The sequence below is a fragment of the Denticeps clupeoides genome, chromosome 17 (genome assembly GCF_900700375.1).
Source record: "Denticeps clupeoides chromosome 17, fDenClu1.1, whole genome shotgun sequence".
Classification (NCBI taxonomy): domain Eukaryota; kingdom Metazoa; phylum Chordata; class Actinopteri; order Clupeiformes; family Denticipitidae; genus Denticeps; species Denticeps clupeoides.
In genome coordinates, this window is record NC_041723.1 from 12,747,604 (window position 1) to 12,775,603 (window position 28,000).

A 28,000-nucleotide genomic window follows, 5' to 3' on the forward strand; every position below is an offset into this window, starting at 1 on the left:
CTGTGAGAGAAAACCCCCCCCCGCTTCTCTCAATTTGTTCTGCAATTTGTTCAGATTGTATTGAAACACACGGTGACTGGATTTGGGGTCTGTATCCCACAGGATGCAAAAAAAAAAAATGCTCCAAAACCACAGCTTGTACCCTGTGGTACGAAATGGCAAGAAACTGTTCAACATATCAAAAATTCCTTATAAATGCTTCATAAAGAACATGTTCACTAAATACTGAATTTTATGTATATCTGTAGAATGGTGTACGATCACAACAGCAGAAAGTGCCAAGTGGTACCTTTTCTCTTGCCAGCTGGTGGTGCTATGCCAAGATGCCAAAATTATGATTATGGTGTAGGATTGAATATTTCTGTGATGTTCATCTTGATTACTCATTTTAGTGTAATTTATTAATTATTTTTATTTCCCCAAAATGTACATGTAAATTGGTCAAGACCATTTGAGTTATTGAGTAAGAGTGTGTTAATGAGATACACATTCATACTTTGGTGGCGATACGTGAACATGTGTGTGCACCTGAAGGGGTAATTCTGCGAGAATGAGAATGAGAAGCTTAGGGCTGCTCTGCACCTTCGGTGCGTGCGTGTGGTCTAATAAACTATTTATGCATAACTGCATTAGGGAAAGTCACAAAATTCACAGAATATATAAGAACCATTATCCCAGTTTTTTATCCCAAAAAGTGGTATGGATTTGCTTACAAATTAAGGAGTCTCTTCAGACTAAAGGCACCTCCTTTAGAAATTAATACATTTCTTCCACTTATGGGTTATTAAAAAGTAACCCTTTCCACCCCTAAAAAGTGCATGTGATATGTTCCATCCAGAAGCCATGATAATTTCAGCCTTCAGTCTTGCCTCAGGAACTGATCAAAGTTGTTCATGTCATCGATGTCCCAGCAGAGCAGAGGAAAAGTCTGGAGGCCTGTGGTGCTTGCAGCCATGACAGGCCAGCTGGACCTGGATCAACCAACGGTGGGGTTCAGCGCTGTACACCAGGGGCTGGTTGGCTGTGCGCTGTGTAGAGAAGTCCATGATCACAGTCTCTGTCCCTGAGCAAACAGCCACGGAGGGGCCGAGCTGCACCTGCCATCACCACTCCTGTTTAATCTTCTCGTTCAGCACCTGTTCTGTTAGCTTTTCTTTCTCACGCTTATTCCGATGGAAAAATCCCAACTAGAGGAAAAGCAAGCAAGATTTCATCAGGTTAGAAGTGTTGATTCTGCCATCTTAGACATAAAAGTATATATAGATAGACACACACACACACACACAGGCCAAAAGTTTGGAGACACCTTCTCATTCAATGTGTTTTCTTTATTTTCATGTCCATTTACATTGGTAGATTCTCACTGAAGGCATCAAAACTACGAATGAACACATGTGGAGTTATGTACTTAACAAAAAATGGAGACCAGACCTCCACAGTCACCGGACCTGAACCCAATCCAGATGGTTTGGAGTGAGCTGGACTGCAGAGTGAAGGCAAAGGGACCAACAAGTGCTAAACACCTCTGGGAACTCCTTCAAGACTGTTGGAAAACCTTGAAGCTCATCGAGAGAATTCCAAGAGTGTGCAAAGCAGTAATCAGAGCAAAGGGCGGCTATTTTGTACAGAACTCCACATGTGTTCATTTGTAGTTTTGATGCCTTCAAATCAGTGAGAATCTAATGTAAATGCTAATGAAAATAATAAAAAAAAAAACACGTCCAAAGTTTTGGCCTTAATGTATGTCCATATGTATTTGTATGTATGTTTGTGTGTGTGTTCCATAAAGGAAAGAGCTACAGGACCAGGGCTATTGAGATTCACTGTTTTCTGTTCATCTTATCACTATCACTGCAATCTTTTACTGCTACACAGTCAATGCACTTTAGTTGGAATCTCTAAACTGTGACTCGTTATTTAATTTGATTTCATATAACACAAATTCTGCTACATACTGTGTCAGTTTAGTACCCATATGTCTGTCATTTGTTCTCTTTGAACATAAATATTTGCTTGCATTTTTATCTTGCTTTTTTTACTATTTTAGAACTAGCAAATCTTCGGTCTATACACAGTCAAAAAATAGAGCGGTTCAGGATGCGTTTCACTGCATGTTGTATTTGTATAACTATGCATGTGATGAATAAAAAAAACTTGATTTTTATATATTTAGCAGATCTAAAATAAGTAAATATTGACTTGCACATGAATGAAGTTGCATACATTTACATGTGAATGCTTAAATTACACAAAACTGTGGCACAGCCTACCTTCCACAGAGCCAGCACCAGCAAACCCAGCAGCATTAGTCCACTCAGTGTACTTCCAATTATTATCCAGATGGGAATCCCATAATCTTCCTCTTTTCTAATCTCTACGATTATCTAGTGGCATTACAAACAAATGTGAGAAACAAAATTATGAGCTGTTGCTCACACACACACACACACACACACACACTAGTGATCATTTTTTTGGTCTCGGACATAGCGGTCTATTAGCGGAATTTTAATAATGACACTCGACAGCAACGCCTTTTTTTCTACAGCTGATCTGAGTAATGTGATGTCGATTCTAGGCCTGGTCTAATTTTGGTCTTGGTCCTTGTCTCGTCTTAGTGTGTCTTGGTCTCGGTCCCTCAGGTACCCTTCAGTCTCAGCAATGTCTTGGTCTTGGTTTAGGCAGTCTTGACCACAACACTAACACACACACAAACACAAATTCTACAGATTTTAGAACTGTCCTCAGCAGCCTGCAATAAATGATTTATTTCGGCAGAGGGCAGCATTGATATATTTTCCACGTGTTTCACATTTATTGTAACCTTGGCTTTTCTTAATTGCATTATTCGGTGACCATTATAATGACTGTGGATGTACAATAAACAGATTTCTACAGTGCAATAAACAGTCACACTTACAGTCCGTGTAGGTCTCTCCTCCTGTAGAAACATGAGGCTGGAAGGATTCAGCTCTATAGACGCCACTGAAACCACCTCCAGTTTCTTGAACTCTACCTGTAAAGGATTTTCATCCAGGTGTTCGCAGTCTACTTTCAAATGGCCCACCGGTGACTGCTTACGACTTAAAGTTTGAAGGACAAGCCGGCTACTCACTGCCTGGAGAGTTTGGAGATGTAATCGTCCCTTCACTGTCACACTGATGTCTGCATTAGCTGGCACGGTTAACCTGCACTCCTCGGACAGTGCCAGGCTGTTGGACTGATTCTGAAAGAAGCACGTCATCAAAGTTCGCCAGTCTAATCATTTTTCACCGACAGATCAAAAACAGGCCGGTGAAAGCTGAACCTGAGGGCAACATTACCAGCTGTGGTGTGTGAGAGAGATCCTCTGGAGAGGCTTGCATCAGACTTGTGGACCGTGGCTTGTTGCAATCAACTGTCTGATTGGAACAAAATAATAAAATAAAAAAACACTACAATTAGCAACGCTAACTAACGGCCTTTTTTTTTGGTACTGAGTGCACAGTGCTATGTGCTAAGCATGGGGCTTGTTCCCTAGTGAAAGTTAAAGCATCCTGAGGATATCTTATTACTAGATCAATTAAGAGATCATTAATAGATCAACCAAGTATGAACTATTTGGTATATTTGGAATTAAAATTTTGTTGGTGAGTAATTCTTTCTGTCACATAGAGTTGAGCCCATTGGGTTGAGCCCATTGACAGACCTCACACACGCCACTTCCTCAGTCTTGAGGATTTAAAACCCGCTTCGTTAAACATCATCAACGATTTGTATTTATTTTCTTGTTTTTATCTGACTAAATTCTTGCAATGTTTTGAGCTTATAGCAGACAAGCCCCATAATTAGTGTGTCCTGCTGCACCACTTTAAAAAAAGGCCTCAAGCGCAGCTAAACTAAAATAAATCAATTATTGTTAGTTTAGAAAACGTTATAAGATGCTTTACAGCAAATGTATAAAAGAAATATGTAATTCTCATTGATTCTCTTATAGCTTAAGCATTTTGTTGCAAATAAAATTATTTAGAATTGCTTTATTGTAAACAATATTTTCTGCCATTTTTAGTCCTATCATTTTGTTATTTTTAATACAATTGTTTATTAATAAATATTAATAAATATATTTTTTTAAAAAGCTGTGGCCTCACCTGATTGATAAGAATGCTTGTGATCTCTAAAAGTTGATTTCCATTATTTGTAACGGCAAATATGTCAATTGCCACCTCTAGATTCTCCACAGGGAAAGTGCCCAGATTCTGCAGCTGTGTGTTGGAAAGAGGAGAAGACTTGGCAAACAGAAGCAATAAACCGAGTAAACAGCTTTCAAAAGACATCAGGGTTAGTGGAGAAAAAATTGAGCATTAAACTAAATTGCCACTCAAAATTGCCAACAGGTTGATGAGAGGAAGATTGTATAACTGGAAAAAGTCACCTGATAAGAGAGGTTGAATGCTGGTCCAACAACATGATCATTCCTGGAAGGCTCTGGTTTAATCTCAAAGCGGGGAGGGTTTGAGTCTCTGTGGAACATGAATCAGAAAATCCTACTCATTTCGCCCCACATTATGGGCCCCTCCAGTTTTAGACCACAGATCTGGCTTTACCTTGTGAAAAGAACATCAGCTTCGTATCTCAGAGGATGGAAAATATTGATGATGTTGTCCTCTGGAGTGAACTCATCGCCATTGCTGTTGCAGCCGGAAGGTAGTTAAATAAGATGTGAACGTTTGCTGTTGTTTGTCATTTTATTTGTCCTGTAAAAAGTGCCTTTGCCTGAAGCAGGTTTTACAGCTGAGAGTGATGAATTCATAGGGTTCACACACACAGTGCCCACCTGGTAGCCTTCAGCTGGATCCACACATGGCCCAGGACCACTGGCCTCCTGAACTTGAACTCCAGCCGGAAGCATACCTATTACACAAATATAATTTTTTATTCCCTTATTACCATAAAGAGAAAAGAAAAGAAACAGATAAGAAAAATGATTTCATCCCAACCTGATATAATGGCCATCACTGATTTCAATGTGTAATAATTCTGATTATTTTCTTTAAAAATGTGTTCAGACAATGCAATCTGGGGTTTTGTTTGTGGAAAATAACGGTCTTAAGAGTCTGCCAGATCCAGGTCACACAAAAAAATATTGGGATAAGAATTTCTAATTGGTGGAATGTCAAAAATGCATCACTAGAAGAGTCTGTCGTGTGGTGAGGGGAACAAATCTACTAACCTTATTCTGGGACCTCATGTAAGGCCCACTGACATTACAGCTCCTGTGGAACCCGTGTCCATCTTCAGCATGGCACTCAATCTCAGTGTTAGAGTTACCCTGGAATGCAGTTAACATGGATCAGCAACCCTGAACGCTCCCAGAATGTTCCTGGCTGAATGTTCTTCCTCTCTGCGATCTGTTTAATTTGGATAGGGCACCATGATGTTTTATTTGTGTAGAAATCTTCCAAGAACATATTTTTGTGTAATGTCTTTTCAAGGTGACAGAAATAATAAATAAACATTATTAGAACATTCCCTGGAAATATGTTGGAAAACTCAAAATGAGGCATAGCTTTCATTCATAGTTTTGAGAAATATTTTTTAGCATTCCTTTCATGGTCAAAAGGGAAAACATTTTGACTAATTTTGAGTAATTCTGCATTCTTTTTACTCATACTACTCCATCTCTTACTTTCAGTATCAGACCAGAGAAGTGAAGGTTGGGGCTGTGAGAGATGTTCATCTTTGTGCTGTATGCGTTCTCTCCTCTGTTCTCCACACAGGCATCCACCAGAACCCATTTTCGCATTGCCTCCACCACACGTTCAGAACCAGCTACCAGCCTCTGCTGGGAACACGTCACCCACCCCTGCCCTTGTTTCTGATCACAGAACTGTCTGGAGATATGTGGAGACAGAAGGGAAAAAGGACTTTTGAGCTTGACTAAAATATATATGTTATAACTGAGCACAGAAAGGAGATCTGTGTATGTGGTTATTATTATATCTTGGTTTGTAAGGTAAGTTTACCTTTACTGCTCTCATCATGGGTGAACTTTTGACAAGGTTTTTTTATACTCTGGTGGAAGGGTCATTGCCATTTCTGCTTTGAATGCTATTAGCTGACAAGGAGTTAGAGAGGGGTTCCATACCTGTAATCCAGAAGGTCAGTGCTACCCTGCAGGACAAGGTCAGGAACACAGCGCTCATCCTCTTCACACCCATTCCAGAATGGAAGCTGTGATGAAGGGCACATCGGATAATTGCACAGATATCCTGAGCAGGCATTCTGTCTTCGTTCTCTTTAAAAGCATTTATGAAGGTTTGTGTTTATCTTCACTCTCTTAATGTCTTGAATGACATGATGACATGATTGGCCACAGTCAGTGACTGAAGCTGGCCATCCTCACCTCAGTCTGAAATGCTGTAGGCCATTCATCATCTAGCACTGGGCCTTTGTCTGGATTCTGCAAGCCCACCTCCACGGTGAACACAATGGGATGCGTGTAATCTGTTGTCTCCTTGAAAGCCATCCATTAGGTTAAAGTCACACATCCCATTCACTGGCAAGTGGAGGCTTGCAACACTGAATCTCACCTGCACGAAGAAATACACATGTTCACAGTGGCCTGAGTCGGACACTACGGTGACATTCCTCTGCAGCTGTCCCTCTGCATAGTCTAGAACGGCCCGGGGGGAGTAGCGCTGTTCATTGATGTAGGTGGTGTGCTTCAGAGCTGGAAGACATAAAAGTCCAGCTGTGTTAGTGGATCATTCAAACCTCAGGCCCGTAACTTAATATTCTCTAAAATGTCTTTGTTTACTCTTTGAAAATGTCTGATTACAACTGAATGACATGCTTTTACTGATCAGCTTTCATTAGATTTAAAACAAAAGGGTATCAGGTGATACGAGTACAGGGGTACAACTTATAGTAGGCTACAGAGAATTAGGACAGCTCTCTTTCCCTCTCTGGGTGTGTGATAAAAAACAGATGAAGAAAAGAAGTAGGCTGGACTGACACAGTTTTAGACCGTCTCCATGGCTAGCTTCTCTGACTGACGCACTTTAAAGAGGTTCTCTGGCCCCTAGGGCTTAGCATTAGGAAAAAGACTTTCATCATAAAAGGGCTGACCCTAGAAACCCATCTGATAGGAATTAAAAACAGATACGACACAGAGAAGTCATGAACGTGCAATCACAATGGCTAGAATTATAGAACTAAACTCTCAGGAGAGGGTTTATTCATCAAGAAGTCTGACGTTCTTCAGAACAAAATGCATTGGGCCTGCAGAGGACAGAGGTCAGTGTGGAAAGACTGTAAATCATTGTGCATTTCAGTTCTTGGCTCAAGTTATTAACCCCTTATAGCCAGTAGCTACAGTAGCTAAAAAACTACGTGTAAGAAAGACATGGAATCAAGTGCTTGGGATGTTACAGGGCTTATCAACATTATTAGCAGTAAGATTACTACTAATTTTAAACCATGTTATAAAAAGCACACTAATTAGACATGTCAAATGCTTAATTGCCTACACTGTTGGTCCTGTGTGTGAGGCTAGAAACCTGTTTTTCACTCACTCACACACTATCCATAATCATTGGATCCTATTCAGGATCGGGGCTGCTGGAGCCCATCCCAGGACCCACCCAGCCCACCACAATGCACCACTCATTCACATCGTCACATCTATGGATATTTAGAATCACCAATCCATCTACTATGCATGCATTTGGACAACAGGAGGAGGTTGTCTTTTTACTGGCCTTTTCAGTTTTCTCCCGCCTCTGTGCGCTTCTCCGCACTGGGGTTTTACATTACCGCCTACACCTGCTCAATCACCTGCTCTGTGTTATAGGCGTGACAGAATGAGTGAGCCAAACATTAACCCAGCGGAATTCATGGCTTTGTGCAACCAGGTGTTCCGCCAGGCCACCTTAATTGAGTGTTTGTCACAGGAGGTTACCCACCACTGCCAGTGTTTACATGAGGTGGCTGTTGGGTGCAGGGGGCACGCAGCGCTGGAGTGGCACCAAGTGGAGCGGCGATGCCGTTCTAACCACTCTATTTCTAATTTTGGAGTTGCAGCCTAGCCGCTATCCCTCCTCACGATCCCAGATTACCCTCCAGCTCTCCTTGCTGACCGGTCCTGCTGCGGAATGGGCAGCGGCGCGTCTCTCAGCACCGAACTCCATGTCGCTGTCCTATCCAGACTTTGTCATTTTGTAAAGCCACCTTCTATCATCCGGATGGTGTGGAAGATGCCTATTCACATCTCTACCATCTGCACCAGGCTTTTTCCACCTTCAGCCAGTTCACTGCCAAATTCAGAACCCTGGCTGCTAAAACACCGTTAGACACCCATGCCCTCTGGATAATCCTCTACGAAGGTCTGGCCCCCAGGATCCACAGTGAAATGGTCAGTCGGGAGATGCCAGTCACATTCGAAGCCCTCATTCAGCTGGCACTCTGCATCGACTGCCACTTGCTGGCCCATCCAAGAACCATCAACCCAACCACATCTGTGCACCGGACACCCCGACCTCCACCTTCACCACGAGACTGGTCCCGGCATACTCCAGAAATCCTGGGGGAACTCATGCAGCTTGGAAGGACCTCCCCCACTGACACCAAAAGGGCAAGAGGGTACAAAGGGTACAAAGAAGGCCTGTGTGCTTATTGTGTTCCCCATCACACATCACATGGAAATGCACCCCCCAGTTAATAGGTGTGGCATCTTCAGCTGGGCACGTTTCCCATAGAAAACTGAATTCCCATAGAACCACTGCTGACGCTGTTAATCATCTTCTCTGTTGATGGACAACCCGTTGCTTCTGGCCCCATCACCCACTTTCACCCTTCGGCTCTGCCTAGACTCCCACATTGAGGAAACTCACTTCCTGATTACCACCATCAGTACTTCACCACTTCTCCTGGGCTGGCTCTGCACAAACCCAACATGTCCTGGTCATCAGGAGTGGTGTTGGAATGTGGAGCGCATTGCCACCATCACTGCCTCCAAACACAGACTTCCAAGATCACCATCTCGGCACCTACTCCTCCATGTCCCTCCCTCGACACCGTCCCTACCTGCTACCATGACCCAGCCGCCATCTTCAGTCCACCCAAGGCTGCACAGCTTCCACCCCATTGACCAGGCGACATAGCCATCGATCTGCTGCCGGGAACTACACCACCTCATGGACCCCTCTATTCATTGTCCAAGGCAGAGCATATGGCCATGAAGCAGTTCGTGGCAAAGGCCCTTCAGAACGGCACCATCAGACCATCCACTTCACCAGGCGTGGCACAGTTCCTCTTCAGTTTCACTAAGAATGGTGGGTTAAGGCCCTATATTGACTACTGAGGATTCAAAAAACAGACACCTCTACCCCTCAACAACACCGCCTTCAATGCCCTTTCGGGTGCTACTTCACCAAGCTGGACATTCGGGTGTTATTTCACCAAGCAGCACCTCCACTCCTCCTACAACCTTATTCGCATCCAAGAGGGTGACAAGTGGAAAACAGTCTTCATCACTCCCACTGGACACTTTGAGTCACAAGATATCCTCTTCGTACTGGATGTCACTGTGACAAGATGACATGACATGTCCCCCGCCTTCAAGTCCATGTGTCAGAACTTCATTACAGTCTCTGACAAAAGTCTTGTCGCTTATCTATTTATAGAAACACCTGCTATTAACCTGACTTTTAATTAATCAATTGGTGTTAGAAATAGTTCATATGAAAACCTAAAACCCTACCAAATTATGTTTAATGCATTTAAATGAATTATTTTCACTGAAAAAAGATTTAGCATTTAATCAAGAAAGAAAGATTAGATTTTGTCGCCTATAGAGAAATTGAACACATTTTTATTGCAAATCCAAAAATCTGTCAGAAAATTAAGTAGTGGTGCTGTGAGATCCAAATTTAATATCTTGTATGAAGTTTGTGATGGGGCACCATCCTGCTGCAAAATTTGGCCTCTTTTGTGGTTGGGAATATAAAAGGTAGCTAAGATTTCTTGGTATTTCAGACTATTGATGTTGCCTTCCACCCTGCAGATCTTGCGCACACCCCCATACTGGATGTAACCCCAGACCATGATTTTTCCACCACCAAACTTCACTGTTTTCTGTGTGAAACTCAGATCCATGAGGGCTCCAGTAGGTCTCCTGCAATATTTGCAGCGACTGTGGTGTAATTCAACAGAAGATTCATCTGAAAAATCCACCTTCTGACACTTTTCCAGCATCCATCCTTTAAGCAGGCTGTGGGCCTTGGCAAATGGCACACCGTTTTTCAATTGTCTTTTGTTTAGTGCTGCCTTCTGAGCACTGATTTGACCATAGATGCCATTTTGAGACAGAATCCGACAAACTCTTCTGGTTGACACAAGGACTTTAGGTGACCAGGTCTCGTGGAGCTCTCCTGCAGTGGCAAATGGGCTGGCCTTGGATTTTTGAGCCAACAAACTGTCCCCTCGAGCAGTCTTGTGGGGTCTGCCTGATCTGGTCTTGTCAAAAACGTCTCCAGTCTCTTCAAATCTTTTTTTTTATCCTCTGTACTTGACGCTGAGACACATTGAGAGTGTATCTGGTCTTCAGCCACTTGATAATCAACACTTTAGTCTCAGGGGGAATCTGCATGTTTGCAGAGGTCTAGTTACAGTTGATGTGAAGGTCTAGTGTACTGGGGGTCTTTTTATACACACCTGATCCATTATTAGTCACAGGTGAAGCTCATATAACAAGTCGACAAAAATTGACTCAATGGGCTTTACCAGCTTTGAATATTAGAATACTTTTTGACAGTTTTGTTTTGCACTGAAACATTGTTACAAAAACTGTTGGGAATATAATTATATTTCTAATTTCTTGATTAGAAATATATTTCATCCAATTTATATGTCAATTTGTACACAAGCAGCAATACTTTGTCAGGGACTGTACTACACCTGTTTTTCATCACCCGGATCCTGAACATTCATTCATTGTGGAAGTGGACATGTCAAATGTGGGTGCTGGCGCTGTCCTATCTCAGCGTGGTCTGTAGAAACTGCAGAAACTGCACCCGTACTGCTTCTTTTCACGATACAGGAGCATTAAGAGGTGGGGGACCGTGAACTGCTGGCAGTCAAGTGGGGGCTCGAGGACTGGCTGCACTGGTTGCAGAGCTGCAACATCCCCTTTCTGATCTGGACTGATCACCAAAACCTCATCACCATCAATCAATCCAAACAACTCAATCCCTGTCAAGTGAGGTGGGGCATACTCTTCGAGCAATTCAACATCTCTTTGTCATATTGTCCTGGCACTCAAAACATGGAAGCGGACACCCTGTCCCAACAACATGCTCCTGATTCTTGTTCCCCAACATACCACCAGGATGACTCCTGCCGGTCAGCTATCCTTCACTGGGAGCACTCCTCCGCTCTCTCCGGCCACCCAGGACACCAACGGACCAACTCATTCATTCGCTGGCCGTTCATTCTCTGGCTAGGGACGTACAGGTGTATGTCAATGCCTGTACAATGCCCCAGGACATCATCTCCGACCAGGGACCCCAGATCATCTCAGCTGTATGGAAGGCGTTCTGCCATTTCATTGGTTCCACCTGCAGTCTCTCCTCTGGCTATCACCCTCAAATCAATGCCCAGATGAAGAGAGCCAACTAAGAGCTGGGGCGATACCTGCGGTGTTTTGCGAAAGACCATCAACGCACCTGGCCACGCTACCTACTCTGGGCAGAGTTGGTACCTGCATACCAACCGGCCATCTTCGCCCACCAGGTGCCCGTAGATGGGGATCCATCGCCTAGAAGAAAGTGCGGTCTGCCCTCCTCACCACCTCCTGTCACACCACTGCCTAGCATGACATCCCCAGTGACTGTGCTTCTGGGTGGGACAGCGAGTATGGCTCTTCATCCAGGACCTCCACCAAGTGCCACAAGCTGTCCTCTTTTTACATCGGGCCATTTCGGACCCTCAGTGGGCCAAACACCCAGTGACCTACCATCTGCAACTCCCTCCTACCATCCGAGCTCACCCGGTCTCCCACGTCAGCAAACGTCAAGCCTTTCCTCGCCTCTCCTCTTTGCCCACCAGCTCCAGTTCCCTGCTACCACAGATCATCGGTGGTGGTCCAGCCTACACAGGTGTAGAGTGGCAGTAGCCTAGTGGGTAACACACTCGCCTGTGAACCAGAAGACCCAGGTTCAAATCCCACTTACTACCATTGGGGTAGGGGCAGTGTTGGCCTTGCTGATAAGGAAGCGGCCCCGTAATCAGAAGGTTGCCGGCAGTGTTGGCCTTGGTGATAAGGAAGCGGCCCCGTAATCAGAAGGTTGCCGGTTCGAATCCCGATCCACCAAGGTGCCACTGAGGTGCCACTGAGCAAAGCACCGCCCCCACACACTGCTCCCCGGGCGCTTGTCATGGCTGCCCACTGCTCACTCAGGGTGATGGGTTAAATGCAGAGGACAGATTTCACTGTGTGCTGTGCTCCTGTGTATCACCAGTGACAATCACTTCACTTTCACTTCACTTTCGTTGTGTCCCTAAGCAAGACACTTAACCCTAAGTTGCTCCAGGGACTTACAATCAGTAACTACTGGTTACTGATTGTAACCAGTAGTTACTGATTGTAAGTCGCTCTGGATAAGGGCGTCTGATAAATGCCATAAAATGTCAATGTAAATGTACACGGTGGAATGGATTCTGGACTCCCATCGCCGGATGTGGGGGGGGTCCAATACTTGGTGCACTGGGTGGGCTATGGGCCCAAAGAACAGTCCTGCATCTCCAGCCGTTTCATTCTGGATTCATCCCTGGTGACTCCGTTCTGGCTTCATACTGAGTCCGCTCCGGGCCCGTTGAGGGTCGGCTCTGTAGGGGGCAGTACTGTCATGTGATTACATCCACGTGACCAGGAGCAACGTGGAAATTAGGTGACACGACGCCTATATTTTTCTTCTACCTGCAAAAGACTCAGCCCATCATCATCCCCATCGTGTCCAAGTAAGACTTTTTCTTGTTCTCCTTCCTGCTTGTTTTCTCCTGATTGTTCCTGTTATCCTTTCCTTGTCGTGGTAATTTCTCTGAACGTCAACATCCGTGGATGTTGCAGTGCTGCCAGTTCACGTTTGCCGATTAAAGCGGTCATTTACGCGGCTTTTTGCACCAGGTTTTTTCATTACCATCTACATATGCTCGATCACCTGCTCCATCTTATCGCTGTGACAGCACTAGCCAGTTAGCATGTATTTTAAAACATACACACAAACAAAGGTAGAAACTCCATTGCAAATGTAACTACAATGTTTGCTAGATACAATGAATATTATGCATTCATAGTATGGCTGATTTAAAGACAGTGTTAGAAAAGAAGCATGAACAAACCAATTTCTTGTGTAGGTGGCATATAGGTCTTTGGAGTGACTCTTAGGCACACAATGGCAGACATGCAGGTGACATCTTTCCCTCCCCTGTTGCAGTCTTTATTGAAGATGTTAATCTTTGTGGGCTCAAATCTCATGCTCACATGGATCCTCACCACACTGCGAGACCTGACAACAAAAAGACATCCAAATATGTTTCTAAATTTGACATGGTGTCATGGTGTTTGTTTTCATTTACCAGAGAAGCACTGCAGCACCCAATGAGCCAACAGCCAGGTCCACCAGGCCATCGTCATTCACATCCAATGTCCCATGGACACTACGACCAAAATATTGCAAACCTGGAGCCAGATCTTTGGCACCAATTCTCTAAAAGCAAGACAAAAAGAGTGTGTACAACCACAGCCCTCAGTCACTCATGAGCAGCTCATGGATCTGGTAAAGATTTCATTTAAAAATAAATTTCCAAAGTTTCCATGGTCTCCATTGAGGTGTATTAACTGGTAGTGTATATCATATTAACCAAAGTCATTGGTCGCGGGTGTAAAAGTACCTGTTTATACTTTGGCTGGATGCCATTCATGTGTCCATGGAACAGATAAACGGCTCCTCTATGATCATCTTCAAGGGGAGCGCCCACCACTACCTCCCGGTAAAGATCACCATTCATATCTGGAACTGATGCCAACGCTGAGCCAAAGCGGGAATTCTGGACCTCGTCTGTTACTTCCAGGGTCCTGTCCAGAACAAACTGACTCTAAGTAGCATTAAAAAAGTAAATCAATATCTTACATCTTGTATGACATTTTTATGTTTAGATTCATGATGGACAATTGATTGGATATAGAAGGTATTGATCATTGATCACTCAAAAGATATTGGCCATATTTTTAATATTTACTTGCAACCAAACATAAATGCATTAAATACATTCTTACCTTTTCTGTTACTTTATATATGTACAATTTCCCCCTTTCCCAGCCCTTACTCAAGAACATAGGGGCCGCCACCAGGAGGAAGTCAGTCACTCCATTACCATCAATATCGAGTGGTGTGATCTCACTGCCAAAATAGGACCCAATCTAAAGGAACCAACATTCAGTGAGAGCCATACCAACATCCTGCTGCATGCATAAATTTCTAATTATATTCATCAGAACCTATCCAGACAAATAAGAGGGTATTACAACACAGTAGTACAATATGATGCTGTCGCATCAGAGCACAGCAGAGCAATAGACTCACACTTGCCCACACAGTGGTTTTGTGTGACACAGTGGTGTGCCCTTGTTTACTGCGTGCCGAAGCTCCAGGCCGTGCCTCTGATGAGAAACATATGGGCCACTGAGACTGGAGCCATCTGGGAAGAGCAGCCAAGTCTAGACTGTTACACTGTCTCCTGTTCTCACATGTGTGATGCATCTGCGCACCGTCAAACCCACACACAGAACTCACAGAATCCATCACAAAAGACTAACTACTGTCTCTTTAACCCGCTCTCTGCAGTATCACATCACAGATTCCTGTAATAAGGGAATGTGTTTGTTAGATTTAATTATTTGCCATGGTTCATCATTTTGGGGGCTTGTGGGTAAGACACACCTATGACCCGAAAGTTCACAGTCACAGGTTCAAACCTTACTTACTATCATAATGTAAGCAGCCCTGTAGAAAGCAAAATACTTAACCCTCAGTGTGTCTAGGGTAACTGTCCCTGTATCTACTGATTGTCAGTCAAAATGCCATAAAGGTAAATGTGACGGTAGGTGTTTATAAGGTCTGGTACCTGTTCTCCTTTGAGGGAATGCAAGATGGTGAGGTTCCCATCATTTTTCAGAGTGAAAACGATGACTTTGCCAGTGTGATTGAAACGAGGGGCTCCGGACACATACAGCTGGTTGTTTCTAGCCGAAACCACTGATGTAACAGTGTAACCTGAAAAAAAGGTTCACATGGCCTTCACTCCTCACCCTCCTGTTAACAGTACCTCTGGCAAGTTTCTGAGCGGTGGACTTTCGCACGAAGCTTCCTTGTCATCTCTGCAAAAATGTTCAAGCCCCATTAAGTTTGACAGGGACAACTGAAGAAGGGCAATTTGCATTCCCTCCCTTACTGGTTGGTCTAAGGTTGGTCTGAGAAGGATACTTAAGAACTGTGGCTTTTAACCATTTTTGTTTGCTGTAACATTATGTACATTTTCCAAGATAAAGACAAATATTGCTCATCTTGAATCTTTAGCACCAAATACATACTATAACTTTCCAAATGACAGTTCACCGCTTGTGGTTTTATGGCCTTTCCACTCCATGAAACATGTGCTGCTGTCACCAAGCTTCACTGTAACATTTAACAATGTGGCAGGTTAAGTGCACAATGCTTAGTGTTCAGGATAAGATCATTTCTGGTCTCATCAAACCACAGACTTGTTTTCCACCTGCACCCAGAGTCTGTTTCGCACATCTTCTCACTGAGCTTTTCTTCAGCAGTCAGTTTATTATGAAACAATAACTTTGCCATATGTTACACAATGTGCCACTGCTGTATTATAGATGTCCTACTTTACGAGTCCCACACGCTATAATTTCCATGCACTCTTTTGCATGACAATTACAGAGGCCCATTTTCAAGTGCTGAAGTATGCTGTTACATTCCTTTTTCTTCCTCACTGGTGACTCCAGTACATTTCTTATTGAATAGGAAAATGAATGGATCAGTCTCAGCATGTCCAACTTCTGCTGCACAAAAACCACCCTGACCCCTTGAGACTTGGACTTCACTAGACCCCTGAATTTATGCTGTGTTATCCAAGTCTTCAGTAACAGATACACTACAATGTTTGGGTAGGTGGAACTTTTCAAAGAAACATCTAGATGAATGCAGTACAAGCAGATGAGCCCAAACTATGTCAACGTAGTGAATTTAGGTGCTCAATCTTACCCAGAACACGCTCCTGATTCATGGAATGTGATTGCCCCAAGGTCAGTTTCTGATGCTCACATAACATGTGACGAGTGACAAGTTTGCAGCTATGTAGCCCCATACCCAACAAATAGTTTTCTGACACCATTCTATCAGAACCAGCATGAACACTTGACAAGAGCTACAGTTTTGGATGTGATATGACTCAGTCATACAAATTCTTATACTTCCCTGCCATTGGTCATTTTTCTGGCCTACAGTTTCACAGACAAAATGTAACTGTATTCAGTTACGTGTTGTCTTTTTTTACTCACCAAGGTATGCCCCGTGGTTTTTTAGGTTTTCAGGAAACTCTTCACTATACGACGATTTAGGTGGGATCACCTTTCCATGACGTGTTTCTTTAAGAACCGCTCCGTTCCAGTCATAGGCTCCCACAGCCCCCACCAGCACACCATCCTACATGCACACACATACATACACAAAGAGTTCTCATGAGGTCCAATGAAAATTCCCTTTTGTTACCATGGGAAGAATAAAGCAAAATTACAAAAATACTAGGAGGTCTGTGACTGTGAATATGGCAGCATGTGGCAGCCCTTTTAAAACACACCCAGAAACCATCATGAACCAGAACAGTAATTCCTGGAAATGTGTTCGTTTGCTCGGCCGAGGCTTTCATCCTCAGTCCTGTTTTTTGTAGTTTTACAGAGAATTGTATTAGGCAGTAAAGAAGGTTAAACAGATTTTACAACAAGCAGCACAAATATGTATATGTCTATTTCAGGCCCACCCATTAGAATGCCAGCCAACACACAACAGTACATCTATGCAGATGCACGATATGAAGCCAAGGGCCCAATTTTTATGCAGCCCTGTGGGCAAATAAAATATGCAATATAGCAGATTACAATATCTTTGGCAAAGTGAACTCCATGAGAGTCACTGTTGCCACATTTCATCATGCAAGGCAGAAAGTGGCCATATTCTATAATTTGCATGGTTTAAAAAAGAAGAAAACTTTCAAAAGATTAACTAAATTAGAAAAATTTAAAAAGCCATGTTAAGTGAAAGTCATTGTGATACACAGCACAGCACACAGTGCACACAACGAAATGCATCCTCTGCTTTTAACCATCACCCTTGGTGAGCAGTGGCCAGCCATGACAGGCACTCAGGGAGCAGTGTGTGGGGATGGTGCTTTGATCAGTGGCACCTTGGTGGATCGGGATTCGAACCGGCAACCTTCTGACTATGGGTCCGCTTCCTTAACCCCTTGGCCACCACCACCCCAAAAAGTGTGCAAAACTTGCAAACACTCAATCTGGCTGCCAGTACTCTTAATAAAAGAACATTTTATACAGGCATGTAATTAGCTGAACTGAGCAAATATGGATTTATAACATGAAACCAAAACACCTATTTTACCTAAAACAGACCGCACCAAATAACTGCATAATGATTCCCAATGATTCAACAAGTTGAAGCCCATTAAATATGATATTTATTTTATAGACCATTAAATATGTTCTTATACATGTGTGTGCCAAGTTTGATGTCACTACTCAAAATATTTTGTTGGCATGCTACTCACAGTCTGGCTTATTCACCGCTGTCTTTATAATTTGCATGTAATTAAACTAAAACTATAAATTGATAGACCATTTTAATTGCTTGCCAATCTCATGTTAATTGTAATGTACACTTGGACTGATTATAGGCAAAGTTTTTAACTTTGGAACTATAGACAAAAATAAAATCCTCAATGAATGTCCACAAAGAGTAACTGCAGTCCAGAGGGAAGAACTTGCTGTATAGAACATTACTCAGTATCCAAGTGTCTTGGATTAAACTGTGCCAGCATCCCAGTCATAGTTTAACCAAGGCTGCAGAGTGAGAGAGGCAGTGGCCAAGTATTTGCTCATCGAAGTCGACGTGGACAGTTTGAAACACTGCTATGGTAACTGTGCACAGTAAACTTTTTCCATGCTGGTTTGCAGCCAGCGCATCATCATATTCAGGATGAAGAGACACAAAGGAACAGTAACAACAAAAACGATAGAACATTGAGCCCAACAATTATTAAGAAATGAACAATTCTTTAAGAAAAGTCAATAGACATGGTTTCAGTTTGTTTGTTTTTAATTGCACAATATTCTGTATATTTTAGTAAGGGAATGTTTTTTGAAAAGTGTTGCATGCGTACACAGACACACACTCACATTCAGTTCACCAAGGCATGTGTTTGTGTGTGAGGATTCAACGAAACCATATGTGCTCTCTGGACTGCTTTCACTCTGAAAGCAATGACAAGAAAATTCCACTGTGTTATCATTCTCTCAGTTCTCAAATGGCAGCGGAGTGCTACGTCCAGGATCTAACAATGTGAGGTACAAACACTGCAAGGTCTCAATTACTGAGGCGATAACAGAAATCTTTAGCAAGTTTTATTTGCACCGGGCGAGCCAAACTGCCAGCAGTTTAGACCTTTACTGAATGAATGAGCTCTATAGATTTTCATCTGTCAAATAGTCCTCAGGTATGAGAACTGAGGTCTGTAAGACTCACCTCTACTATGTGAGATGAGAATCCTGCCTGAGACATCTGCAGCTCAAAGGATGTTTCATTCTTGTCAGTCCCTGTGGAAATATGGGAACCATGGACAGTGTGTGTATATATATACTATACTATATTACATACTAAATACTATATTACATACTAAATTAGTACATACTATATTACATACTAAAAGAAATACAAATGACAATAATTCATTACTCTTCCTGTGTATGCCTTTGGATGGTGGAAGGACAACATAGGAAGTGCATGCAAATTCCACAGACATAAAGCCAAGATTTTGATCCTTGGAGCTGTGAGGCAACAGCACTACCCGCCATGCCACCGTGTATCTTTTCTTACTTGATGTATTTACATTATTAGATGAAATGGTGACAAATCAGTGTTAATGGTAAACAGTCGAGGATAAAATGCTCTTATATACTCCACCTTCCAAGCTGAATATCTTCTCTCCAAGGGCATCCACAATATCTTTCAAAGCAGATTCATCAGTCACACTGAAGAAGTGTTCCTCTGGGTCTGTGGCAATAAACTTTATTTCCTTCAGGAAGGCTTCAGGATCAATACCACGGCGATTGTAGTAGCCCAGAACCTGGCGGTTTTGTAACACATATTAGGAATGGTGATTTGTCTGCATTGAAAATCATTATTAAGCAAGCAGAAGCTTAAATATATTAGCGTCACACTCACGGCAATGCCATACAGAGTTATGTTATCTCTCTCGCTGTCCTCAACAGCCTTCTCCAGGTCAGGACTGTCATGGGACTCCCCATCTGTGATGACGATCATCACTTTTCTGGCTCCTTTACGACCACCGTGTTTAAATGCCTGTGACCTGCATGTTAACAATGTTAACACATAAAAAGCCCTCCAACCATAAACACGGTCAACACATCACAGTAGCGTTCACCATCTCAATCAAGTCTAAGGGTGTGGTGAGCAGATCATACCTGGCCTTGCTGATGCCAAGAGCAGTGCGTGTCTCTTCCCCACCCCGCTGGATGACGTTCTGCGCAGCAGCGACCACCTCATCTACAGACTGGTAGTCATTCAGGGAGAATTCATAAACCACCCTCTCACCGTACTGTATCAAGCCCACCTGCAAGGAGCAGAGATTGCAGACTTCCCTAGATCACCTGACCATGTACGTTGGGCTGTACATTAAACCGCACACACCTGAATCTGACCCGGTCCGATGTAAAACTTCTGTAGAATGTTGATGAGAAAGTCCTGCACCTCATACCAGGGGTATATAGAGTTCGATCCATCCAGAACAATCACTATGTCCATAAACAGCTCACATCCTGTTAAACAAACATGTATATTCATCATAACACCATGCAAAGTTTCAGCTTTAAGCCTAAATGGGAAATGTCGAAACATTCTTTCATGGAGTTTACTGTTTGAGTTGGAGATCTAATTTAGCATCTTAATGAGTAAACCAGGTACTGGGCAAAGACTAAGCTATTCATCAGGTGGGAAGAGTTTGGAGGACTTTACTCTGGTAGGCTGGAGCGATGTTGTTGGTAAAGTGGAAGGTCCTGTTGACCCGGGAGCAGATGCCTGTGCTGTAGTAGGAGCTCCCACATTCATAGGACCACAGTGGCCCACAGGTCTGTGACAAAATAACGATGAAGGTCAGAGGCATCACTGAATCAAGTTTACAAAGTTTACAAGTGAAATTAAATTTGGTTCCATTTAAAGCGTACATTTGTGTGCATTACTTTACACTGATTTTAAATGAATGCATAAAGCTTATGAGTTGTGAGTTATGTATGTCACCCACCACAAAGCTCTGGTCTGTAGGGTTGGAGGCCAGAGTCATCCCAATCCTCACTTTGTCTTTGCGCTCCAGTACATAGTCCATGGAAACATTTCCTTCAATGTTCCAGCCAGAGCAAAACAAGTTATGATAAAATCAAAATATGAAAACCAAAATCCAACGGTAATTTCTGTATTGTTTATAATAAATCACAATAAAGACCAGTTTGAAGCTTTCTACCTAAATTCAGCCTGGTGCAGTTAGGGTGGGGGCTGCTGTTCATTAGACATTTGTACACATCCCCTGTTTCGTGTGGACCACTGGTTTCAAATGGTGCTCCGACCAGCAACCTGGAACATCATGAAGAAAAATGTTGTCAATGTTCATTTAAAGTAGCTGGAGATGGAATGAAACAAATTACCGTGAGATTGGATTCATTATCTTAACAGTTATGCACAACATAATTTAATTTGACACATTATTTAATTATGCGTAACAATAATACACTTACAATTGTTGAGGTGATACTGGCAAAATGCATGATAAAATGCATGGGACCAGAACAAGTGCATGTTGTCAGAGATTCGCAGAGCAAAGTCTGATGAGTGAATTGTATTTTACGTATAGATCAAAAGGACCTGGGGAGTGCTGACAAACCACAACCCAAACCTCAATCTGCAGCTTTCCTGGAACAGACTCACATGCTACTGCAGGCTCAGACCCATGTGCATTCAATGCCAGGTGACTGCAGTTTAAAGCTGCCACGTTGTACTGTGAATTGTAAATGACATACTTCATGAATTAAAAAAAAAAACATATTTCAAATGGAACTAGTTAATAGTGGGCAAGCGCCCACTGCAGACACACAGTATGAAACAATAATGTTTTCTTTCAGCTGACCACTAACTGGAGAGGAAAGCACAGTTTTATTACTGGCTCAGAAACTTGCAGTTTTGTGGCTCCCTCTCCCTCAAACGCATAGTTATGGATTACACCATGACACTTGGCTCTCACTTCTGGACAGTTCATTTTGACAATGGCAGAGGCCAGGAAGCCACACACCACAGAAACATTATCAATCAAGCATCATGAGAGGTCAGTTTGGAAATAAATGTTTAATGGTACACATGAAATGCCATTGATTCAGTGTCGATGAAGAGATTCAGATCCAGATTGGTTTATTGTCACAGTATAGCGTGTATTGAAATAATGTTTTACACAGTGCAATCATAAAAGAAAAATATATATCTATATACACACTAAACTAAACTATACTAACTAAAACCAAAGCTTAAATACTGTACAGTATCTCTATAGGTGAAAAGTGAAACTTTTCTGTACAATGAACAGGTCGAACAGGACATAACTGGACAACATCATGTAGGATGGATATCAAGTTGATATGTTGGATATTTCAAACAGGACACACAAGAGAAGACAGACATGTGCAGGAATGTGCAAAATGAGTTGAGATGTGCAAAGGTGCATAAGGCTGGAAGTGTATTTATGTTGAGTTTAACAGTGTTGGACTTTCTTGGTGGTGGATGAGGTGTTGAGGCTCCAGGAGAGGTCGTCTGTGCACACCCAGGAACTTCAACAGCAGATCCATCGATGTGCAGTGGGGTGGGGGGGCAGTCAGTTTCTTCCTGAAGTTGACAACCATCTCTTTGGTCTTGGTGACATTGGAGCTCCAGCACCAATCCACCAGATGTTTTATCTCCTCTCTGTATGCAGGCTCATCGTTGTTGGTGATGAGCCCCACTACTGTTGTGTCTTCTTCAGACTTGATGATGTGGTTCAAACTGTACTGTGCAGCACGGTCGTGTGTCAGCAGAGTGAACTGCAGTGGGATGAGCAGCATCCCTGTGGGGAACCTGTGCTCAGTCTGAGGACATTGAGGCCTGTATGTTAGGAAGTTCAAGAGAGTTTATTCCCAGCAGGTCCAAGCTTCTGAGGGATGACAGTATTGAATGCTGAGCTGAAGTCAATAAACAACATTCTGGCATAAGTGACTTTTTTTGTCAAGCTGGGAGAGGGTTTGGCCAGTAGGCAAACTGAAGTGGGTCCAGATTCTGTGGGAGTTGGGTATTCATGTGCCTCAGAACCAGCCTCTCAAAGCACTTCATAATGATGTGTGTGAGTACTCTGAGCCGGTAGTCATTGAGCCAGGACACGGTTGACTTCTTTGGCACTGGGAGGGGTATTATAAGAGAGGTATTATAATTCAAATTCTTTGGCAGCATTAAGGGAAGTGGTATCACTGCACAAATGCACTGTCTACAATTCACTGGGAAAAAAGACTTTTCAAATTAAATGATGATACCACATGTGACTTGACACTTGCAGATCATTTGATCCCAGTTGGAAAAGGCTGCAGACTGTGACGTGAGTGCAAAACAAAATTCCATTGAACTCATAAAGTTGTGAACATTCCCGATGCACCGTGAGGTTTGTTTTCTTCCTATTTTATCCCGTCCTGGGATGGGATTCACAGAGGGGGGCAAAAGGATAAAAGACCACAACACATACTTTCCAGAGACATCAGCGGCTTCAGTATTCTGGTGAACAGGTTGCTAGACAGACACATACTTTCCGCTTATTTACCTGTTACATCAAAGGCACAATTTTCTGCAATCCTGTACAACCGTAAAAGTATTGTTTGATACAGGAAGGAGACCCGAAATGGTGTGCTGCATTAGCTCAGCTAATGATACTTATGTAGGGTTGTTTGGGGTCAAGATCCAACAGGAAGTTGATGAATGAGAATTAAGGGATTCTTGATCTTGTCCAGGTTTGCTGTCATTTTATAGCCATGCATTCCCTTGAGGTTGACATATGGACGAAAAAAATACATCTGCTATTAGGTCTGGATATATAATCTTTACATGCAAGGAAGGAATGACCCCTAGGAAAAGATTAGGTACAAGTGGTTTTGGAATATAGGAAAGTAGCTCACTTTAATATGAAACAGGACACTAAGATGCAAACTCCTTCTAACAACAACCCCCTCTATGACTAGAACCCTAACTTTCCTGTTGCTAGCAGCAGTAGCAACACTGCAGCACTATTCCTCTAAAATAATCAGTCACATTAATTGATTCTCTCAGCGTTGAATACAGGAATAATATTTTTATTCAGCATTCCCTCAGTAAATGCTGCCATGAATGGCACGTAAGCACAGTCCCGGCTTAATTCAGGGAATTCCTATCCTAGAGATGTTCACACAGAGAGAAACTTGGATATATGAAGGATAGGAAAGCTGGAAGTTCTAAGACAAAGTAATAAGACTGAAGGAGGTAAAATATTGAATGTTGACTGATCCAATCACTTATCATGATATAAAATTTAGTAAGTACACATTCCCACTAGCAATAAAAAATATATAATTGTCATGATCCAGTCCGAAAGGGTTTTATGTTAGTCTTGTGCAATGTTCTCTGATGGTGTTCACCTGTGTAAAATTATATGAGTGTATAAAGCTACCCTGTTGTGTCTGTTCATAGTCGGGTCATTGTCTCGTGATGCTCCCTTATCCTGTCAGTTATGTATTAAACCCCTGTTTCGTGACGTCATGCGTATGAGTCCTTCCTCCTCGCCATGTCCAGCCATTGTGACAGTAATATCATGTAATGTCTTTTGAACGTTAAGGGAAATGTTTCAGCATCTGAGAAACACATGAACTGCTATTCATCATAAAAATAAGGAGTTGATTACCTCATAATATTCTGAGCACATCATTTTTAACATGCAACACATGTTAAAAGCAACAGGACACATTATGGAAGACAAATGGAGACAAATGGAAGCAAATGGTAGCATCTTACCACTTCTGACCATCAGCCTCATGTTGCTGGACAGTGAACCCAAACTGAGCTTCCTTGGCACCTTCAATGATAGTCGGCTTCTTTGTGTCAATGTTGAAGCCATGCTGCAGGTCTACCAAAATAAGACACAAATTTGGGACAAAAACTGTCATTGCTTGAATTTGAATATAACACTAAGCCAATTCTGAAACATATAAAAAGGTTTGGACTTTCTCCACAAGCTATTCTGCAGTACTGCATATTTTGGCTCAAAAATTCACATTTACCCATGTGGTAACTGTTGGATTTGGTGCATTTGTCAACAAACAGGAAACACTGAACAAAAAAACACCATGGCATTTGATCAAAGACATGCTGCAGTTTGTCTCTCCTCACCCCTTCATTTGAACAAGCACATGACGAACATTAGGACTTTCTCCTGCTTTCAATACAAATATTTATCAGGAAAGCTCCTTACATGGAAAATGACTACATTGGAGAATAACTTTTTGGGCTTGCCAAGAAGCTAAAAAATGTGTCTGCCATAATGAATTCATAGAGCTTTTTAAAGTTAAATCTTCACTGCAGGAAATCATGAATGGCTAAAATAGATGAAAAGACTTCCTCTCAAAAGCCATCTTTCACACAACCCACAGACCAGTCAAGTAAAAATATCAGGGAAGAGATAAACAGAATTCATGATGCTGAACTCACTCAGGTACGGTTTAACAGGTAAAATATGGTGATATTCTTAACAGATATTTTCACACACAGACTATCTGATAGTGTGGAATTCCCATATCAAATTTTACACCAATAACCTGCAAATTAATTTTTTATCCTTTCATCCTGTGACCATGGATAAAACTGAGTTTAGAAGATTTATTTGTAGGTTCTGCAGCTTTGGAGGGGAGTTATGGGTGGAACAGATGGAGATTAATGGGTGGACGTCCAGTAAGATCCCATTTTGGAATCTGGACAAAAATGGAGAAGACGTTCTTGGGAGGTAGGTTTGTAAACCAAAAAACATTAGCTGTCATGCCAATTTTTTTTATAAAGATTTTGAAGATTGTCAAGTTGTAGCATTTAATGTGATGGCTGTAACTTGTCACAATTTTTGATGCCTTCATGTGTTATTGCTAATGATTATGAGGTCTGAGCACATGCATAGTGAAACAAAGTCATATTCAAAAGTGGGAAACTCCCATTTTCCTGTGATTCTCAAGTTGGGGAGTGGTTTGAGGTGTGACCATTGTGAGTGACAATTTCTCATTTTGCTAAATTATCTGTTCAAACACATTCCATGCTTTTTATATTGAATTTGGCAGACACCGTTGTCCAGATCAATGTACAGTAACTGCATTAGTTCTGTACCATATTTTCTTTTTTCATTTCACATGTTGTTGATAAAGTTATAAACCTAAATAATACTTTACTTGCTGATATGGCTTGAAACCTTTTGTGAAGGAGAGGGTATGGAAGGGAAATAATTTTATTTTCTTAATTTTATTAAGACCTGTTCACTAAGACTGTATCAATAAGTATCAGCACAATTTCCAGGTAGACGTTGGACCTGAAAATATCAGTCACCACTCTGGAAAATCCAGTCAGTGGGAAGTCATCTGTCACAATTCTCCGCATTGGATATTTCTGGCTTTTGGGCATGTTGTGTTAAAGTATTTCTTACATAATTTCTCGTTCGTTTGCCATTTAAGTATCAGGACCACTGTGTGCAGAAGCAAAAGTAAGACAGATTCTTAACATTCCTATGGAAATATAAGCCCAGCGCCTGCCCACAAAAATAAACTTCCTCACACACAGGGTGGATCTGGAGGAGTCTCGGCAGGAGCTTCAACCTGTCGGCTCTTAACAGGCTCACCCTTCTAAGGCTCTTAGGTAAGGGCAATTACCCAGCAGGGAGCTGATACATACATGTGGCTATGTGCCCCCTTTTCTCATAAAGCAATTTAAGACGAATGATTCACCAAACAGACTGGCCTGCTCTCCAGACGAATGCAGCGCCTACACAGAGCCCGCTTACTGAAAGGATGGATGCAGCTCAGACCTTCACATCACTTACTGGGATTTTGGCTGTGCAACTCTGCTTCCATCCAAAGGCTACAGGAGACAGCTGGAGAAGTAAGCATCTGCAGCAAATATTTACTGCAGCATAATTCGATTCTGAAAGGCGATTTCATCCTTTCAGCAATTGACCCACCTAGAGGGAGTTTTTATTTAGTATTTCACTCTACGCCCCTTTTTCAAGAACTTTGCTCAGTTACGCCCTGCTGATAAATAGATCAAGGCCCACTGTCTAATATCCAATGAAAAACTCACAGCATTGTGTGCTTTACAACTTGCCTCATATAATTGGTGCTGCTTATATAGACTCAGTCCTCTACATGATCTAGATATAGATGAACTCAAAGACCCCAAATATTAAAGAGAACCCCACTGTTCACCAGGGGGTTACAGGAAATGGCTGTCTTAAAGAGACTGGTTCAAAGGCATTCCAAAACTGAAATATTTTCTGAATGTATGCAGAATTTAAATAATCCAAACTGCCTCATGAAGCATAGGAACAGTTACATCTGACTCCAACTCATTTGGGTTGCAGTCATCCATCAGGGAACAGGCCGAGGCCAGTCAAAATCTTTTTTGGTCATAATGCACACGTGGCTGTCATCACTTAATATAATGCACAACAATTATGAGTTAAATAATCAACTCTTCAACTGGTGGTCACTTATTACCTGGCTATGCTCACATCCAGCGAAATTATGCTGACGTCTGTTGCAGAATGGTGATGGCCACATTTAAATCTGAGTTTAGACTTCCCTTTGAAGGATGTTCAGATGCATGTTGTGTAGTAAAGAGACACCTGTACAGTCCAGTATGTGATTTTTCCAGTCAATCACCTACACATGCACCCATTGCAAATGTCTGCTATAAACCATGAAGAGACCATATTGAGTAGATTGCTTAAGAGTGACAATCAATGGAGGCTCATCACAAATTCATCAGATGAAAGCCTAGCACTGATCGTAACACCATCTGCATTGTCCAAGCCAGAATTTGGATCAGTGAGAAAATTCTCCAGCATAAACCATTCTGGTTTCAACCTTCTGCGTTTCAAGTGTTCCTGTCCCAGCACAGAAAACATCACCAGAGACTCACCGTGTTTTTTTTCCCAGCTGCCCTCACACAGCGATGCAGGAGCAGGTGAACAGGGTAGATATCGAATATTGACTGTCAAATGTGGATTTGTACTGCTGCATCTGTTCTTTTAAATCAGTTGTTATCTTCCTTATTATTATTATTATTATTATTATAGATTTTTCTTTTTCTTACCTGGCAGTGTCACACAGGTCAATACCAGCAGGCTGTAGACGTACTCCATGTGTTTCTGTGGGTTTGGGGGACAGGTCCTCTGCAGTCAGGAGTAGAAAGGAAACTCTTATTGACTCCAGTCCTGCTGCACTGCCGTAGTCTAACAACAGGAGGAGGGGACGGATCTGAAAGGAGGTGCTCCCTGTCAGATGGGGCTCCGGCATTCCTCG

General features: G+C 42.4%; 1 protein-coding gene across 2 annotated transcripts; it reads right to left on the bottom strand.

Annotated features, from left to right (window-relative positions):
- Window positions 1-379: 379 nt before the first annotated feature.
- LOC114766846 (integrin alpha-11-like) lies at window positions 380-27,998 on the bottom strand. 2 transcript variants are annotated; one of them, XM_028958111.1, is made up of 30 exons: window positions 27,792-27,995; window positions 24,462-24,573; window positions 20,878-20,987; window positions 20,662-20,753; window positions 20,376-20,490; window positions 20,052-20,179; window positions 19,826-19,974; window positions 19,566-19,710; window positions 19,305-19,467; window positions 18,867-18,937; window positions 16,613-16,757; window positions 15,166-15,314; window positions 14,318-14,461; window positions 13,933-14,136; window positions 13,618-13,748; window positions 13,381-13,547; window positions 6,573-6,712; window positions 6,386-6,496; window positions 6,128-6,213; window positions 5,669-5,873; window positions 5,213-5,311; window positions 4,817-4,893; window positions 4,587-4,670; window positions 4,415-4,502; window positions 4,131-4,244; window positions 3,324-3,401; window positions 3,116-3,226; window positions 2,921-3,016; window positions 2,271-2,384; window positions 380-1,187 (listed from the first exon to the last, which is right to left on the bottom strand). In XM_028958111.1, exons 1-30 carry the CDS (start codon window positions 27,838-27,840, stop codon window positions 1,104-1,106), a joined length of 3,561 nt encoding a protein of 1,186 aa, XP_028813944.1. In that variant the 5' UTR covers window positions 27,841-27,995; the 3' UTR covers window positions 380-1,103. The 2 variants fall into 2 exon arrangements, with proteins under 2 accessions (XP_028813944.1, XP_028813943.1); XM_028958110.1 differs by lacking the exons at window positions 380-1,187; window positions 2,271-2,384 and having other exon boundaries at window positions 2,394-3,016; window positions 27,792-27,998.
- Between the last annotated feature and the right edge of the window lie 2 nt (window positions 27,999-28,000).

Bases quoted from the DNA above. Each gene is read 5' to 3' on its own strand.
- LOC114766846 (XM_028958110.1), bottom strand. From the start codon at position 27,840: ATGGAGTACGTCTACAGCCTGCTGGTATTGACCTGTGTGACACTGCCA. The intron at 14,137-14,317 runs GTAAGAATGTAT...AATGCTACTTAG, and splicing joins TATATAAAGTAACAGAAAAG to AGTCAGTTTGTTCTGGACAG. The intron at 5,312-5,668 runs GTAAGAGATGGA...ACTGCATTCCAG, and splicing joins TCTCTGGTCTGATACTGAAA to GGTAACTCTAACACTGAGAT.